The sequence below is a fragment of the Phoca vitulina genome, unplaced genomic scaffold, assembly GCF_004348235.1.
Source record: "Phoca vitulina isolate PV1807 unplaced genomic scaffold, GSC_HSeal_1.0 scaffold58, whole genome shotgun sequence".
In the NCBI taxonomy this organism is placed as follows: domain Eukaryota; kingdom Metazoa; phylum Chordata; class Mammalia; order Carnivora; family Phocidae; genus Phoca; species Phoca vitulina.
In genome coordinates, this window is record NW_022589761.1 from 8,470,842 (window position 1) to 8,487,298 (window position 16,457).

Genomic DNA, 16,457 nt, shown 5'->3' on the forward strand with positions numbered 1-16,457 from the left:
AAGGAGCCCTGCTTCCCCCCCTCCCCCCCCGCCCCAGCACTGTCTCCAGGCCTGGGTGGATGGGGCCCAATGGTTAAGTTTTCCTCCATCACTGAGAGGAAGGGGAGACAGTCCAGATCCGGCCAGCCTGGTTTCCCTCAGAAACAGGTCCTTAATAAAAGCAAGAACAAGTATCAACTGATTGCCAACATCTCCCTAAAATCAGAAGCACTATTTAAAGAATTATTAACTCCTAGGGGCAGCCTAATCTGGGGGTAGTGAGTACGTTTCAACTCCAAGTTCCATCCTGGTGGAGAAGATTTTAAGGTTGCATCAGGGCTTCGTAAGAAAGGGGGCTGTGATTGATTAGCTATGTCTGTCATGGGAGCAGCCATGGGAAGCAGTGGTGCGCATGCTGGATACATCCATGCACACCCATCGCGGTGCTCAGGGGGCGGGTATTGCTATAGGGTAGGTGCCCAGGAGGCGGAGCGCTGGGTCAAAGAGCTTGAACAAGTAAATTGTGGTGCGTTCACACAGTGGAATACTACATGGCAATGAAAATGAGCTAATCCTTGCAACACACAACGACGTGGATGGATCTCAACAAACATCACGTTGAAAATTCAAAACAGAGTACATATTCTATCATCTATTTCTGTAACATTCGAGAACAGACAAAAATAATTCATGTTCAGGAGGAGGGTCACCTAAGGGGAGGGAAAGAAGAGTGACTGGGAGGGGCACGAAGATACTTCTGGGTTCTGGAAATGTTCTATTTCTCTACTTGGGTGGTGGTTATGCAAGCGTGTTTGCTTTGTGCTAGTTCATCAAGTTGACGCTTTATGTTACCCTTCCATAAAAAGGGTAGAGATAGAAAGAAGAATCCATTCTTTAAAGGAATGGGTAAGATTTTCAAATCATCCAAATGGCCAGATTACCCTAGAAAACTCCACCCCTCCCATTGGATGGTCCCCTCCCCTTGAGAGCTCTCTGTGAGTCATCCTCTCCTGGGGGTCCCGCCCCCATCCCTCACTGGCCCCCTTCCTGCCCACCCAGGGCGCACTGGCTGACGGAGCCCAATCCCAGCGCCGAGGAGCTGTTCAGGATGGTGGGCGAGATCTTCATCTACTGGTCCAAGTCCCACGTGAGTTCCCGCCCACTCTGCCCCTCCTTGCCGGGACCCTCGCCACCGCCACTGATCCCGACACTGCCTCCCCCACCAGCACTTTAAGCGTGAGGAGCAGAACTTTGTGGTCCAGAATGAGATCAACAACATGTCATTTCTGACTGCTGACAACAAGAGCAAAATGGCCAAGGTGAGTGCTCTGCTCTGAGAGGACTTAGCAGGGAGGGTGGGAGCACCCTCCAGGCCTTCCTGCCTGACCCCTTCACCCAGCCAGCCTGCCCTGTCCTGGTCACATTCCCTACAGCTGTCACCACATCCTGCCTCCCCACCTCTCTTTTCCCTTATCCCCATCTCCCTCCTCCTCTTTTTCCTTCCCCCCATTTCCCTCTTCTTCCTCCAACTCCTTCCTCCTCCCCATATGCCTTCTCCTCCCTCCCCATCACCCTTCTCCCATCTCCCTCCTCCTTCCTCCCCATGTCCCTCCTCCCCATCACCCTCCTCCTATGTCTCTCCTCCTTCCTCCCCATCTCCTTCCTCTCCCCCATCTCCTTCTTCCCCCTCTTCCCCATCTCTCCTCCCTCTCCTCCCCATCTCCTTCCTCCCCATCTCCCTCCTCCCCACTCTCTCCTCCTCATTTCCCTCTTCTCCCACCTTTCCCCTCTCCATCTCCCTCCACCCTGATGTCCACCTCTCCCATGTCTTTCCTCATATCCCCATTATCCCATATCCTCCTGCTCCTCTCCCCTTATACTCCTCAGAACTGCTCTCTTCAGGGTCCTAAAGAACAAGCCCACCCGCCCTAAGTCAGGGTCTGGAAATGCCCAGCTCGGGGATGCGTGTCGGGCTGGGTCAGGGGAGCTGGGGTAGGGCGCACTTGGAGTTGGGCCTGGGGTTCTCTGAGGGACCAGGGTAACCCTTCTTGTCTCTGTCTGCAACCTGATGAAGCAGGCGGGAGATGTACAGGTCAGCCCCATGTCTGGAACCTTCTGCATGGCTCTTGGCTTAATACCCTTTTCTCCCCGCCTCGCCCCAGCTTCTGCATCCCCTCCAGAAAACCCCTGCCCCCGTTCCCCACCCCTCATCCTTGGCTCCCAGCCCCCAGCCTTTTTCTCTCCCTCCATCCCCGCCCCCATCCATTCCCTTCCCAACGCTCAGCTTTTGGCAATTTAACTTTTTTTAAAAAAACTTTTGTTTAAAAAAAAACCAAAACACACCTCTGAGCTTTTCTCAAAGCATTATGGTCTGAGGTCATGGGGAATCGGAATGGGGTGGCCAGGCACGTGCATGGAAGGGTTTAAGGCTTGGTTTCTGGAACCAGATAGACTTGGATTCGGATCCTGACTCTTGGCAGTTGGTTGTGCGGCCTTAGTCAAGTGTCTTATTTTTTGAGCCTTGACCGGCATCTGCCCAGTGGCCCCTGGCCCCAGGGCTCTGCGAGGACCCGGTGGGAAGCTGCATGTGTGGCCTCAGCAGTCTTGGCACATACGTGGGCCATGCTCCATACTGCGAGCCGGGGTAGATGTGGCCAGAAGCTTGTCACTGGGGCTTCTCTTTGGCATGACTGGGGTGGCCTTGGCCCCGGCTTTGCACCCAAGGCTCCAGAACACGGCTGTGGGACTCCGTGCCCCGTGTTTCTGCTTCCAGATCATTCTGGATCTCTCTTCCATCTTCTGCCTCTCCGTCTCCTTGTCTGTCTCCTTCTCTCAGTGTCTCTCTATTTCTTCCAACTTCTTTTGTCTCCTGAGACTCTTTATGGTTCTGCGTCTTTCTTTCATTCTTGGGAACTCACTCTAGGGATATAAAGTGTCGGGTTATGCGTGTTGTGGGGCGGGGAGGTGTGGTACTGAAGTCATTAGGGGATTCTGGAAGAGACTGCCAGAGGTTGAGAAAGGCCTGGAATTTGGGGAAATCTGGAAGGGTCTGGGATAGAGGTTGGGAATTTGGGCTAGATAGAGGCTTGGGTCTAGCAGGATCTAGGGTGAGGGCTGGGGGCCTGAGGTGAAAGATCAGCAAGGTCTGGGGTGGAAACTGATGCAGGCCCTGAGATGGGGGAGGGGACACCTGGCACCCAGGCCGTGGGCTGGAAGGTAGACAGTGGCAGAGGCCGGGGCCAGGGCCTGAGGCCGGGCTGGGAGTTGGGCTGGTGCTGAGCCCCCTGTCCCCACAGTCAGGTGGCTCGGACCAGGAACGCACCAAGAAGAAGCGCCGAGGGGACCGGTACTCTGTGCAGACATCCCTGATTGTGGCCACACTCAAGAAGATGCTGCCCATCGGCCTGAACATGTGTGCACCCACAGACCAGGAACTCATCACGCATGCCAAGAATCGCTATGCCCTGGTGCCTGCACCGCCCCATGATGGGAACCTGCCAGTGCCCGACCCTGCACCCCACCAAGCCCCTGGGACCCTCCTGAACCCCCAGATCCCACTGAGACCCCTCTCTTAGGACCCTAATGAATCTTTCTCCAGGACCCTGAGGACTCCCGGGGTGCCCTAGGATGTCCCGAGCCTTCCCCCAGGATGCTGCAGACCCCTCTCAGGATATTTCCAGAACCCTGGGACCTAAGGACCCTAACTGGAACCCCACTGATACTCAGGAATATCATTAAGACCCCTGGGGCCCAAGGACCATATTGAGCCTTCAAGGACCCTACTGAACACCGCTCCCCCCCCCAGGACCATGCCTAACTTATTAGGACACTGAGGGCCCCACCAAGACACCATGAGCCCCCCTGAGACTCCTCTGAGGACCTCCCAAAACTCCTTGGGACCCACTGAGTCCCCCATGGTCCCACTGGCTCTCCCCTGAACTGGGTCCCCTTCTGGGTCCCCACTGAGCTCTCCAGCTCATCACCTCTTTCCCTCGGGGCCCTGGTGGCCTCACCCTCTGGACTCTGTTGACACCCAACAGAGCCCCCAAAGACTTGGGTTCCAATGAGCACTCTGTGATCCTAAGTAGCCCCCCAGGATCCTAATGGCCCCTTCCCCAGAACCACACCCAAGCCTCTGATGCATCAGGATTCCTGAGATCAGTTGATCCCACCACCCTCCCCGAACCATCTTAAGCCCTCAGACTCCAAGGAGGCCTCCGAGGATCCCACTTACTCTGTATGGGATAACAACCCCCATTCTTGTCAACCATAGGGATTGTAAGAATCTCCCCAGGACCCTGCTAAGCTCCCTGACAACCTATTAACCCCTCTGGGACCTTGAAGACCACTGACTCCCCCTGGTATCACAAATAGCCCCTTTCCTAGAACTCTAAAGACTCCTTCCTTCAGGACTTCAAGCTCCTCCTAGGACCTGTTGAGTCTTGCCAAGAACCCAAAGAGCCATCCAGAGCCCCCCGACCCCTCAACTTGGTCTTTGAGGGTCCCTCTCTCCTGGGGATCTAAGGAATCCCCTCTACTCTCCCCTCCTTTGGCCTCTACAGAAATCCCATCCGTGACTTGATCTGCCTGATCCCTCATGACCTCTGCTGATCTTGCCGTTTCCCTTATAACCCTCTCACCTCCTCTGATCTTCAAAAACTCCCTGCCCAACTCCCAGCCCCACTCTAACCCTCCTGTGACCCCCCAGTCATCCACTGGTGGCCTTATTTGACCTTCGAGAACATTCTCTCATCACTCCCTACCTACTCTCACACCCCAAGGCCCCTCTAATCCTTACTGTCTCTTCAAGGTGCGTCTGTGGCCTCTAGGACTCCCTTCTGACCATTCCTGACCTTTGGACCTTTCAGTTTCTCCCAGAATCCACCCCCCGCCCCCACCAGCTGCTGGGGCGATGGGCCTGGAAGGGAAAGGGATGTGGGTTAAGGAGGACGGTGAGTGACCCAGCCTGGCCATGTCTCCCCAGAAAGACACAGACGAGGAGGTCCGGGAATATCTGCAAAACAACCTTCACCTTCAGGGAAAGGTACCTTCCTCAATCTGCAAGCGAAAGGGGCATGTTAAGATAATAGCAACTGTTGATAGCCAAGTACACTTACTCTGTACCAGGCATTGAAGCCTGGGTGGCTCAGTCGTTGGGCGTCTGCCTTCGGCTCAGGTCGTGGTCCCGGGGTCCTGGGATCGAGCCCCGCATCGGGCTCCCTGCTCTGCGGGAAGCCTGCTTCTTCTCCCTCTCCCACTCCCCCTGCTTGTGTTCCCTCTCTCACTGTGTCAAACAAACAAACAAAAAATAGACCTTAACTTGTACTCACCCAGTGAGTCGGCACAGCACCGAAAGGGGGGCGGGGGCAGCCAGAGAAGTGCACCTCGCGCGCGCGGAGCGGCCCGGCTGGGGAGGGGCCCTCACGCCGGCCGCCTGTCCTTCCTCCCCTCAGGTCGAAGGCTCCCCTTCTTTGCGCTGGCAGATGGCCCTGTACCGGGGCCTCCCGGGCCGCGAGGAGGACGCCGACGACCCCGAGAAAATCGTGCGCAGAGTCCAGGAAGTGTCAGCGGTGCTCTACCACCTGGAGCAGGTGGCTGGGGCTGGAGGGGTCTCACCGGGGAGTGGCCGAAGCGTGGATCCCTGGGCGGGGCAAGGGGCGGGCCTTGGATCTGGGGGCGGGGTCTGAGGAGGAACCTTGGGTCTCTGGGCGGGGCCTGGGTGAAGCCTGGAGTTTAACGTGACGCTTAGAATGGAAACTTGGATCTGGGGCAGGACCTGGTGCTTAAATCTTGAGCCTAGGGGCGGGGCCAGGGTCAGAATTTGGGGTCTAGAGTGGGGCCTGGACTCAAGACGCCTTGCCTCTGGGCGGGGCCGTGGGTGGGGCTTGGCGGGACCTGTGGGCAGGGCCCAGGAAAGAGCGTGGTCTGGAAGAAAAGCCCAAGGCCGAACCTTGACTCTGTTGGTGCAGCCAGAATGTTCCTCCGGCCCCGCGAGTCAGGCCTGAATTTGGGCCTGGAAGGAGATGGGCAGTTTCGCCCCGGGCTGGGAGTGGGGATCAGGTCAGGGGCAGAACTTGGGGACGTGACCGATTGCCGCCCCCCAGATCGAGCACCCTTACAAATCCAAGAAGGCCGTGTGGCACAAGCTCTTGTCCAAGCAGCGCCGGAGGGCGGTCGTTGCCTGTTTCCGCATGACCCCCCTGTACAACCTGCCCACGTGAGACACCCCCAGGGAAGAGGGAGGCTTGAGGGGCGGTGGAGCGAGGGTGGCTGAGGAGGCGGCAGGACGGGGTGCCACCACGGTGGGGTCTGGTTGGGGAAGGTAGATGTGCGGGAGGAGAGAGGAGGCGTGGGGTGGCCGACGGTCTCAGGGACGCTGCACGCCTTTCCCCTGCAGGCACCGGGCGTGTAACATGTTCCTGGAGAGCTACAAGGCCGCGTGGATCCTGACTGAAGACCACAGTTTTGAAGACCGCATGATCGACGACCTTTCAGTGAGCTGGCGCCTGCCTGGGAGTGGAGAAGGCGGGGCTGGATAGGGCTGGGGGCCTAGCTTGCTGGCTGCACACTTCCAGGGGTCGCCCTTCACATTGAGGGGTACGGGAAAGGCGGCCCCGGCTTGGGCAGAGGCAAGGAAGGGGGTGCAATGTGTGGGACAGAAAAAATAATCTAGCCCAGTAGGGTTATGGTGGGGGGAGACAGGAGGGGACTCTAGAAACCCTTTTCCCAAGCCCCACCCCTCCCCCCAGAAAGCTGGGGAGCAGGAGGAGGAGGAGGAGGAGGTGGAGGAGAAGAAGCCAGACCCCCTGCATCAGCTGGTCCTGCACTTCAGCCGCACCGCCCTGACTGAAAAGAGGTGAGGACCCTTCCTATGTCCTCGGAAGGGATCTGCTTCCTCCCGGCCCCGCAGCAACCTCCCTGTTCCTCAAGACGGGCCCTCTGTGTCCTAGGGGAGCCCCCCAGCTTATCCTTCAGTATCGCTTTCCCCGGACAGGCAGGGCCACTGTGTCCCTTTTTGTGGGCTGAGCACTTCGCAAGCCATCTCTTCTGAAGAGCTCACATTATAGGCAATATCAGTTGAAGCTTTGCTGGATGAAAGTGTCTTGCTCACACAAAGACGGTAAATTACGAGAAGAAAATCAGCATATTATAACAAATTTCCAATAGGATGGATTGCTTAACTTCCAGACAGGACCACATACCGGGCAGAAGGAAGGAGAAAGACTCCCCCCCAACCCCAAGCAAGATCAAGATCTTTTTATCCAAAAAGGGGTGCTCTCCTTGGCGGGCTTCTGCACAGATCCTATTGGCCAGAATTCTGACATCAGACCACCCGCAGCCACAGGGGAGACTGGGACTCCGAGTGCCCTGTTTCCCATCCTTCACAGAGCCAGGACTCTGGAGTTAGACTGCAGACTTGAATCACAGCACAAGCTGTGTGACTTGGCTAAGAAGGATCTTTGCGCTTCAGCTAACTTATCTGTAAAATGAGGCTAGTAATAGATCTGCCTATCTAATCCTGTTTTACAGTAATAGGATTATTGTGAGGATTAATTTGTTAAGACATATAGAAAGCACTTAGAACAGGGACTGACCGAGAGTAAACACTCAATAGGTGTTGGCCGCTACTTCCGTTCTTCTCCTTCTCCTTCTCCTATTCTTCTTCTTCTTATTGAGGAGACCCAAGTGGGTGGGTGGTCATAGTCGTCAAATGAGCCAACAGCAGGATGGCCCCAGGCGTCGAACACACTATTTCTGCAACCCCCGGTGGAAAGGGAGCACCTCTACAACCGCTCCAGCAAAACTCCCGGAATGAATTCCAGTGGACCCGCATGAAGCACAGGACCATCTTGTCCCTATTACTGTGGCCAAGGCGATTGAACTCAGCCTCGATCACACGCCCCCTCTGGCAGTGGACGGTGGACCCCCCTGAACCACACAGCCCGAGCATGGGGAGGGGCGGCTCTCCAAAGGGAAACTGGAAGCGGTTATAGGATGGAGCTTGTCTCCACTGGGCCCTGACCATCTCCCCCTCTTACTTCCTCAGCAAACTGGACGAGGATTACCTGTACATGGCGTATGCTGATATCATGGCAAAGGTGAGGCCCTGCCCCCATCCAGGGCAGGTTCCCTTCACCCCCGCTGCAACGCCTGTCCACTGGGAGGGCTGGGGGTGAGCTAGGGGATCTCTGTTCACTGTCATCCCTAACTGATGCCCCGTCCCCAGAGCTGCCACCTGGAGGAGGGAGGGGAGAATGGTGAAGCTGAAGAGGAGGAAGTGGAGGTTTCCTTTGAGGTAGGTGGGGTCAGGAGGTCCCCAAGGAAAGGGCTAAGGGACCCTGGCTTCAGTCATTCCCTGTTCATTCAGACTGTATTCACAGAGTAGTGCTCTGGGCTACTGTGCTGGGTGATGTTGGGGACCACAACCATGACTGTCAGTCTCCTGGGGAGATGATACATTAACCAGACAGCAATGGCAAAGAGTATTCACGGTAGTGATGAGGGAGGCTCAGGCAAAGTGGGCAAGGCAGGATGGGGGAGGCACAGGCAGACGGGTCAGGGCCGGAGAATCCAGAGAAGCTTAGGGGGGGGGGGGTGGGGTTCAGGGGGCTGTGGAAGCCCAAGCAAGGGACCTGACCCAGTCTGGGGGGAAAGGTGTCACGGAGGGCTTCTCAGAGGAGGGGATGTCCAAGCAGGAGGCTAAAAGTGTGCCAGATGAAGAAAAGGAGAAAGGTGTTCCGGGTAGGGGGAACAGCATATGCAAAGGCCAGGCAGTGAGAAAGAGCTGGTAAACAGGCAGTTAACCCATCCATTCATCATTAAGGCAGTCAGCAAGCATTTCCCCGAGTTTCTTAACCTTTTTTGTGCCTGGGTCCCTTTTGGCATCTGGTAAGCCTCTCTTAGAATCATGTTTTTGTTTTTTTATTTTTTTTATTTTTTTTAAAGATTTTATTTATTTGACAGAGAGAGAGATAGCGAGAGCAGGAACACAAGCAGGGGGAGTGGGAGAGGGAGAAGCAGGCTTCCCGCCAAGCAGGGAGCCCGATGTGGGACTCGATCCCAGGACCCTGGGATCATGACCTGAGCCGAAGGCAGATGCTTAACGACTAAGCCACCCAGGTGTCCTGTTTTTGTTTTTTTAAAGACTTATTTATTTTTGAGAGAGAGAGAGAGCACGAGTGCGGGGAGGGGCAGAGGGAGAGGGAGAAGCAGATTCCTCACTGAGCAAGGAGCCTGACGTGGGGCTCGATCCCAGGACCCCAGGATTATGACCTGAGTCAAAGGCAGATGCTTAACCGACTGAGCCACCCAGGCGCCCCGACCTCCTAGATTTTATCTTTCGACCCTTGGAGGTTCATGGGCCCGGGTTAAGATTGCTCCATGTCTGGCCCCGCCCTGAGCACAAGAGACAAATGGTGGACTTCGGTGCCAGGGGATAGAGGGAGCTCACAATTAAAGGGATGAGCTGGGGGATGCGGTTGGAGCAGGGAGGGTAGGGCTGAGGGATGAGGCTGTGAGGGGAAAAGGCTGGGCTGCTGAGCGCGGACTCACTGGGCCCCCCGGGCCCGGCTCTGCTGCAGGAGAAGGAGATGGAAAAGCAGAGGCTGCTGTACCAGCAGGCGCGGCTGCACAACCGGGGAGCAGCGGAGATGGTGCTCCAGATGATCAGTGCCTGCAAAGGTGCCCTCCCGCAGGCACCCCTCCTGAGCACACGCAGCCCGTCCCCACTCCCCCCGGCCCACCATTTCCTGGGGACCCCGTGGCACACTCTCCCACCCTGCGCGCCTGTGCCACACACGCCAGCCCTTGCACGTCCCACTCGCCTTGCAATTTCTCGCTCTTCCTTCCTTCTGGCACGCGACGCCACCCCCTTCTCCCACCTACCCTGGGGTGGCCGTTTTCTGGTGGGTGGAGGACACGGCTCCCAAACTGAGCGCGCCATCTTTTGCCATCTCTCCAGGAGAGACGGGCGCCATGGTGTCCTCCACCCTGAAGCTGGGCATCTCCATCCTAAATGGAGGCAATGCTGATGTGCAGCAGGTAACAGGAGAAAGGACTCGGAGGAGGGCTAAGAGGGGTGGGGGGCTCTCGTGTGACTCCCACTTTCCTGGCCCCTCCCGCCCCCTCTGTAGAAAATGCTGGATTATCTAAAGGACAAGAAGGAAGTGGGCTTCTTCCAGAGTATCCAGGCGCTGATGCAAACGTGCAGGTAGGGTCTAGCGGGCATCTCGCCGTTAAGCCCACTTGGTACTACCTCCAGGGGAAGAGACCCACTCAACGGAGCTCAAATACCGGGGAGGCGATTATAACAGTAAGAGGCTTTACGAATGGACAGCTGGAACCAGAAGGTTGTAGCGAATTCAAGGGGCACTCAGGCAGCAGGGAATTGGGGCTCTCTCTGATGACCCCCATTCGTGTGACTACTACTGTCCGCCTTTGTTCTCTTCTGTCAGCTGACTTTCCCTCCCCCTCTGAAGCTTTTGCTAACTGAGGGTTTCTGTTTCCTCCTGATTCCAGCTTGTGCACCTGTCATCCCAGCCCCGCCTCGATTGAGAGAGGCTGCCACGTGGCTTCTCCCAATTCTGTTTCCGCTTCTTCTTGATTTCAGCTTTTGCAGGGTTTACTGTGGTTCTCTGCCCAAAATGGGGGAGCGGGGCTGCTGGGCTTTAGAAGAGCAGAGCAGAGGCCTTAGCCCATCTTCCCTATCTTTCCTTTCTTTCTCCCAGCGTCCTGGATCTCAACGCCTTCGAGAGACAGAACAAGGCAGAGGGGCTGGGCATGGTGAACGAGGATGGAACCGGTGAGGCCCTCTCTTGGGCTTCCTTCTCCTGGGACATCCTCTTCCTTCGGGATCGCCCCCTCGCCCACATTGCCCAGAGCTCCCTTCTGCCAAGACACCCCCCACCCTACGACCATCCCCAAGTTCCCCTGCCCCTGTGCGGTGGTCCCCAATCCTGCCCCCATATTCCTCCAGGGTCTCCCTCCTCAGGGTCCCCACCCCTGGCTGCCCTTCCATCCTGTGTTCTTCCCCCCCCAATCACCACACGGACCCGACCCTCTACATGCCCCAAGTCTCCCACCCTGGTTGCTGTTCTCATTAATGTCCCTAATCCGGGTTAATTGAGTCTCCTCTTTGCCGTGTTGTGACGTGTCTAACTTTTCTGCCCCGATCCTTGCCTCCTGCCTCTCCACCCCTCCCCTGTCCATTTCTCCTTACCTTCCCTCTTCTTTCTCTCCCTCCGCTTTTACCCCCATTTCCTACTCTGTCTCCTTATCGCTCTGATCCTCTGTGGTCGTTCCTCTCTCCGTGTTGATGTCTTCGTCCCTGACTGTGTCACTGTTTTTCCGTGTCTATCTCTGTCTCCTTTCTGTCTCTCTTTTTCCCTCTTTTCTCCTGCTTCCTCCTCCCATCCTGTTGGCTGCCCCAGTCATCAACCGCCAGAACGGTAATTCCCCCAGCCCGTTCCCCTTGCTGTGCTACCGCACCCCTCCCTTCTAACCCCCAACCGCCCCCTCCACCTGGGGGCTGAGGATCTGGGACATCCAGGGAGGGAGGAACCCTTCAGTGACGCGCCATGCCCGCAGAAAGTCTTGAGCCGGAGACCAAGACTTGGGTCCCAGATTAGCCACTAACAACAACCGGAGACTGTGAACACGTCTCTGACCTTCTGTAAGCCCGTTTCCCCCCGTGTAAACCAGAAGCTAGAGAAGATGGCAAAGATCCCTTTCCAGCTAGTTCTCAGACTTCCAGACCCAGATTCGCAGTCCCGGGGTGGGGTAATCCCCACTCCCACCTACCCTGCTCTCCGCGCCCGCGACCCCAGATTGGTCAAGTGTGCGGTTCCCATCCGCCAACCGGATTGGTTGCCCCCGGCATCCACTCTGATTGGTGTGCGTGCCTCCTGCGCCTGCTCTGGTTGGCTCATTCCTGTCTAGCCTCCCCCCTCTCTCTCCTCCCTCCCCGAGCCCGCGGTGATTGGCTTCTTTCAGATGCCCATCCGGATTGGCCCATGTTTACACGCCTCCCCCCCTGCATCTCCTGGATTGGCTGCTTTCAAGGCATCTGAGCCAATTGGCTGGCTTTCCATCCCACTCCCTGCCCGATCCCCTCCTGCTCCTAGCCTTGGCGTGAAAGTGACTTCAATCCCCATAATCCATTAACCCTGCCCACCCGAGGCCCTGGATGGGGGCCAAGGGAGATACCAGCTGCCTGAACCTCTGTCGGGTTGGCAGGCATTCCTGGACGTCATACAAGTGGTGACGTCAGAGGGACAGTGATGTTTAGAAAGACGCTTGAGGCCCCAGCTTCATGACTCAGGGCCCCTGGGGTCTTCATCTGCTGATGACTCTGAAGCCGGGTCTCCCTGGTGTCATGGATGCCCCTGGCCCTCACAGCCTCTTTGAAGTGGTGGCTGCCCCTCCCTGCGCACCCTTGCTTTGTGCATGCGTGTGCAGTGTGCAAGGTCCGTGTGCATGCGTGTGCTCTGTCCTGGCGCGTCTGACCCCTTCTGGGCCCTGTCCCCCTCTTCCCCCCCAGGAGAGAAGGTCATGGCAGATGATGAATTCACCCAAGACCTGTTCCGATTCCTACAATTGCTCTGTGAGGGGCACAACAATGGTGAGGAGGAGGGGCGGGTGGAAGGGTGGGTGGGAAGGAGGCCAAGGTTTGGGATCAGTCTGCAAGGGTTGCCTGAGTTCATCTCCCGGCCCCTCACCCCTTATTGGCGGTGGCCTCACCACCCATCCTTGACCCGATTGTCCTTCCTCCTTCCTTTTCAGCCATTATCACGCCCTGTCCACCCACCTTCCTAAATCCCCCTCGAAGTTCTGCAATCTAGCCACTTCGCTTCACTTGCACCTCCTCTGGCCAGTCCAAATTCCCCAAAACCAGTTTGCCCCCAAATCAGTGTGAGCACGGGATGAACACCTAGCCACATGCCATTTTTTTCCCACAGGCGTTTTGCAGCAGCTGGCCAAAGTTACCTAAATGTGGAAGATTTCCATACTTTGGTTCGGCGGGGGGGGGGGGGGCGGGGAGGATCGCATGGCGTTTTCAAATGAATTTATTAGAATCACTTCTTAATTTTGCTTATAAACTAGTTTGCCAGGAGGAAGGCCTTACAGATTCTTTCCCAACTTAAACAAGAGTTTCCCCAACTTTCATTCTGGTGCAGGCAGTTGGAGCAGATCAAGGATGACACAGCAAGCTAAGGAAACACGTCACTAATGAGAACATATAACCCCGTGTGGCACAGGTAGCTCATAACATTAAAGGGACAGTCAGAATTCTGTACGACAAACATTCTACCCAAGGCCGTTTCCTATACTAAGTATGCACGATCTCAAGGTTGTGGTTATAACACATAGCAGGTGATTGTGAAACCACAGACTGCCCAGAAACTAACCTTCATCACAAGAACGGGAGTAATCATAAACCTAACCTCCACAGAATCTGCACCCCATTTGGCTGGTGTTTATTATGGGGAACTCACTTGTAAATTTCTTTAATCTTCACTCCTCTGTTCAACAGTGGATAAAGCGTGATCCATTGCTTTGCATTCTCAAAAGCTCTTATGTCCACAGCCGGTTCTTCTTCAAGGTTTATGAAATACTGCCGTGCCACGGGACTAGGATTTTCTCTCTTTAATTGTAACTAAGGTGTCATCAGTCTTTGGGGTTTTAAATGAATTTTATTCCCTGGATCTCTGATTTCTTGGAAACGCGAATGTTCTAATTCTAATTAACGGGTGGAATTCTCTCCTACCAAATTTGCAATCCAGAGCTCGACATAAATTCGTGGGTTCATTAACCAGCCCAATCAAATAAATATTTGAAATAGCTTTCAAATCTCCGATGCTTTGCATGTCTTGAGTATTTGGTACCATTCAAAATAGACAAAAGGTTTGTCTCTTATAAACATCTGTGGCCGTGTTCTCAGTTGACAGAGCTCTTTACAGGAGAGGGGAGCTGTGTATGTTCCCATTTAGGCATAGTAAATGCTCAATGAACTTGTAGTACCAAAGAATAAGTGACCAATCTTTATCTCACATTACTCAATAAATATATATTGAAGAAATGAACACAAGAAATCGCAGATGCTTATCTCTTCTGGCTTTGGGCAGGTGTTCAATAAATATTTGTTGGATAAATGAATGAATAAATAACCAGTCCTCCATCTCCCCCATCACATAGTAGGCATTCAATAAAAATTTTTGGAAATAAATGGAAGACTGAATTCTCCATTTCCCCCTGCTACACTGAAGTGCTCAAGAAACATTTTGGGGGGGAAATGAATGAATAAATGACTGACCCTCCACCATATCTGGCATGTGGTAGGCCCTCGATAAATGGTTACTACATAAATGAATAAATGATCTTCACCTTCCTCTGACATACAGTAGGTACTCGATAAAGCCTAAATAAACTAACAATGACGATTGTATGCCTTTAGCTTACAACAGGCACTCAATAAACACTATTGCACACGGTAGACTCTCGATAAAAGTATGACTTTTCATCTCCCTAGATTTCCAAAACTACCTACGGACACAAACAGGGAACACAACCACTATTAACATCATCATCTGCACGGTGGACTACCTCCTGCGGCTGCAGGTGAGGACGGGAGGCCGTCCAGGTGTGACCGGGCTCGGGGATTGCAGGGACCTGGTTGGCCCAGCAGCCCTTCACACCCCGTCGGCCCCCCAGGAGTCCATCAGCGACTTCTACTGGTACTACTCCGGCAAGGATGTCATTGAGGAGCAGGGCAAGAGGAACTTTTCCAAGGCCATGTCGGTGGCTAAACAGGTGTTCAACAGCCTCACCGAGTACATCCAGGTAGGGCCCGCCCACGGGCGTGGGGAGAGGCACCCCCCCCCACCCGGCGCCGTGCCGGCGCTCACTGCAGCCCTCTGCCCCCCAGGGTCCTTGCACCGGGAACCAGCAGAGCCTGGCGCACAGCCGCCTCTGGGACGCCGTGGTGGGATTCCTGCACGTGTTTGCCCACATGATGATGAAGCTCGCTCAGGTTCGGGCCCCTCTGTCCTTCATCCGGCTGTTTCCGGGCATCCCCCACGTGGCCCATTTCCAAGTCAGTTTCGCACCCAAGTCCTCCCGGCGTGTTCCAGACCAGTTCCCTCGGAGTGGCCAAATCCATCGTCCTTCTGGATTGGCTCTCTGCATGACCCCGCCTCCTCCTCTGCCAGCACCAATGGGCTGGTTTCCCACCCCCACTTCCATTGGTCTAATGTGTAGGCCCCGCCCCCTCCAGTCCAGAGTTCCTCTATGATTGGTTGGTGTTCTTTTCTCTCCGAAGAGGTCCTCACAGATTGTGACACCCCTAGGGATAGAAAGGGGCCAGCTTTCCAGGTCAGGGGCTGGGGCTGAAGGAGTGCTCTGTTTCTTTATTCGGCCTGCGGCAGATGACGCCCATCTCGGGCATCCATGATGTAAGGTCCCTGTCGAGTCCTTCTCCCATTTCTAGAATCCTGTGCTCCCCTTTCCCTACCACCCCCCGCCCCTTTGCAGCCTGGTCAGTGTCTCGTGAACACCTTGTCCCTTTGCTCTGCTTCTGTCTGGTAAACGTATTCAAAGCTGCACCATCCACATCCTGAACGTCATAAATGCCACAGCTTTCCAGCAGATGGCACTATTCTATTTGCTGTATTCTAATTTCCCAGCAGGAAGCGTCTGGAGGAAGGGAAGACTTGATCTCTAGTTACCCAAAGGTGCCACAGGGGCTGGCAGAAATCCTGTCGGGTGTCATCTGACTTTTTGAAAGGAGTTGAACCTGGAATGCAATTCCTCAGTGTCGGTGCAGCCGAAGTTGTGTTTTGGTGTGATCTTAAAAGTCTAGAGAATATTGATGTTTTAGTGTAGAGTTCCGAATCCTGCGGTGTTAATTCATTAGCCAAGGACTAAGGCTAGGTTGCATGGGCTGGAAATCCAATGCAAAGTGGTAGCTTAAGGCGGGAAAAAGAATTTATCAGTTCACATCAGAGATCCAGGGCCTAGAGTGATGTCAGCAGAAATGTCTTTCTTCTCTCTGGCTTCATTCTCAAGCAGGCTCTCACACTGGCTGGAAAAGTGGTGCCCCAGGGTTCTATGCACCCCCACTAACTGCTCCAGAGAGCAGAGGACCCCTTTTTTATGGAAGCCCCGACTTGCAATTCTCTCTGATTGGACTATTGAGTCACATGCTCATCCCTGAACCAATCATCGTGGCCAGAGCTCTGATTGGCCAGATCTGTTCACACACCCACCCCTGAAACCAGGAAAGTGGGGTTAGCCCCGCTTGATCTGAGAGTGCAATTGTCACCCGAAGCAGGGTGCTGGCTCATACATCACCTGCAGATACACACAACAGGCACCCATCCAGATTAGGATCTTGAGATTCTGGTATTTTGGGATCTTAGAGTCAGAATGCCGAACTTTGGTACTGTGTTAGAATTAGAATCAGCAACTCAAGAAGAAGCACT

The 16,457-nt window shown here is 54.9% G+C and overlaps 1 protein-coding gene across 1 annotated transcript in view; it reads left to right on the forward strand.

The window, feature by feature from the left end:
• RYR1 (ryanodine receptor 1) overlaps positions 1 to 16,457 on the forward strand; it is a 108,300-nt gene that overhangs the window by 61,336 nt on the left and 30,507 nt on the right. Inside the window, exons 68-87 of the mRNA XM_032390159.1 lie at positions 1,039 to 1,126; positions 1,206 to 1,298; positions 2,057 to 2,071; positions 3,276 to 3,446; positions 4,964 to 5,023; positions 5,433 to 5,570; positions 6,084 to 6,196; positions 6,377 to 6,473; positions 6,729 to 6,835; positions 8,027 to 8,078; positions 8,207 to 8,275; positions 9,561 to 9,660; positions 9,941 to 10,020; positions 10,113 to 10,189; positions 10,707 to 10,780; positions 11,409 to 11,426; positions 12,518 to 12,598; positions 14,507 to 14,595; positions 14,689 to 14,817; positions 14,903 to 15,007. Coding sequence (XP_032246050.1) covers positions 1,039 to 1,126; positions 1,206 to 1,298; positions 2,057 to 2,071; positions 3,276 to 3,446; positions 4,964 to 5,023; positions 5,433 to 5,570; positions 6,084 to 6,196; positions 6,377 to 6,473; positions 6,729 to 6,835; positions 8,027 to 8,078; positions 8,207 to 8,275; positions 9,561 to 9,660; positions 9,941 to 10,020; positions 10,113 to 10,189; positions 10,707 to 10,780; positions 11,409 to 11,426; positions 12,518 to 12,598; positions 14,507 to 14,595; positions 14,689 to 14,817; positions 14,903 to 15,007 — 1,756 coding nt within the window. The remainder of the gene's footprint in view (positions 1 to 1,038; positions 1,127 to 1,205; positions 1,299 to 2,056; positions 2,072 to 3,275; positions 3,447 to 4,963; positions 5,024 to 5,432; positions 5,571 to 6,083; positions 6,197 to 6,376; positions 6,474 to 6,728; positions 6,836 to 8,026; positions 8,079 to 8,206; positions 8,276 to 9,560; positions 9,661 to 9,940; positions 10,021 to 10,112; positions 10,190 to 10,706; positions 10,781 to 11,408; positions 11,427 to 12,517; positions 12,599 to 14,506; positions 14,596 to 14,688; positions 14,818 to 14,902; positions 15,008 to 16,457) is intronic.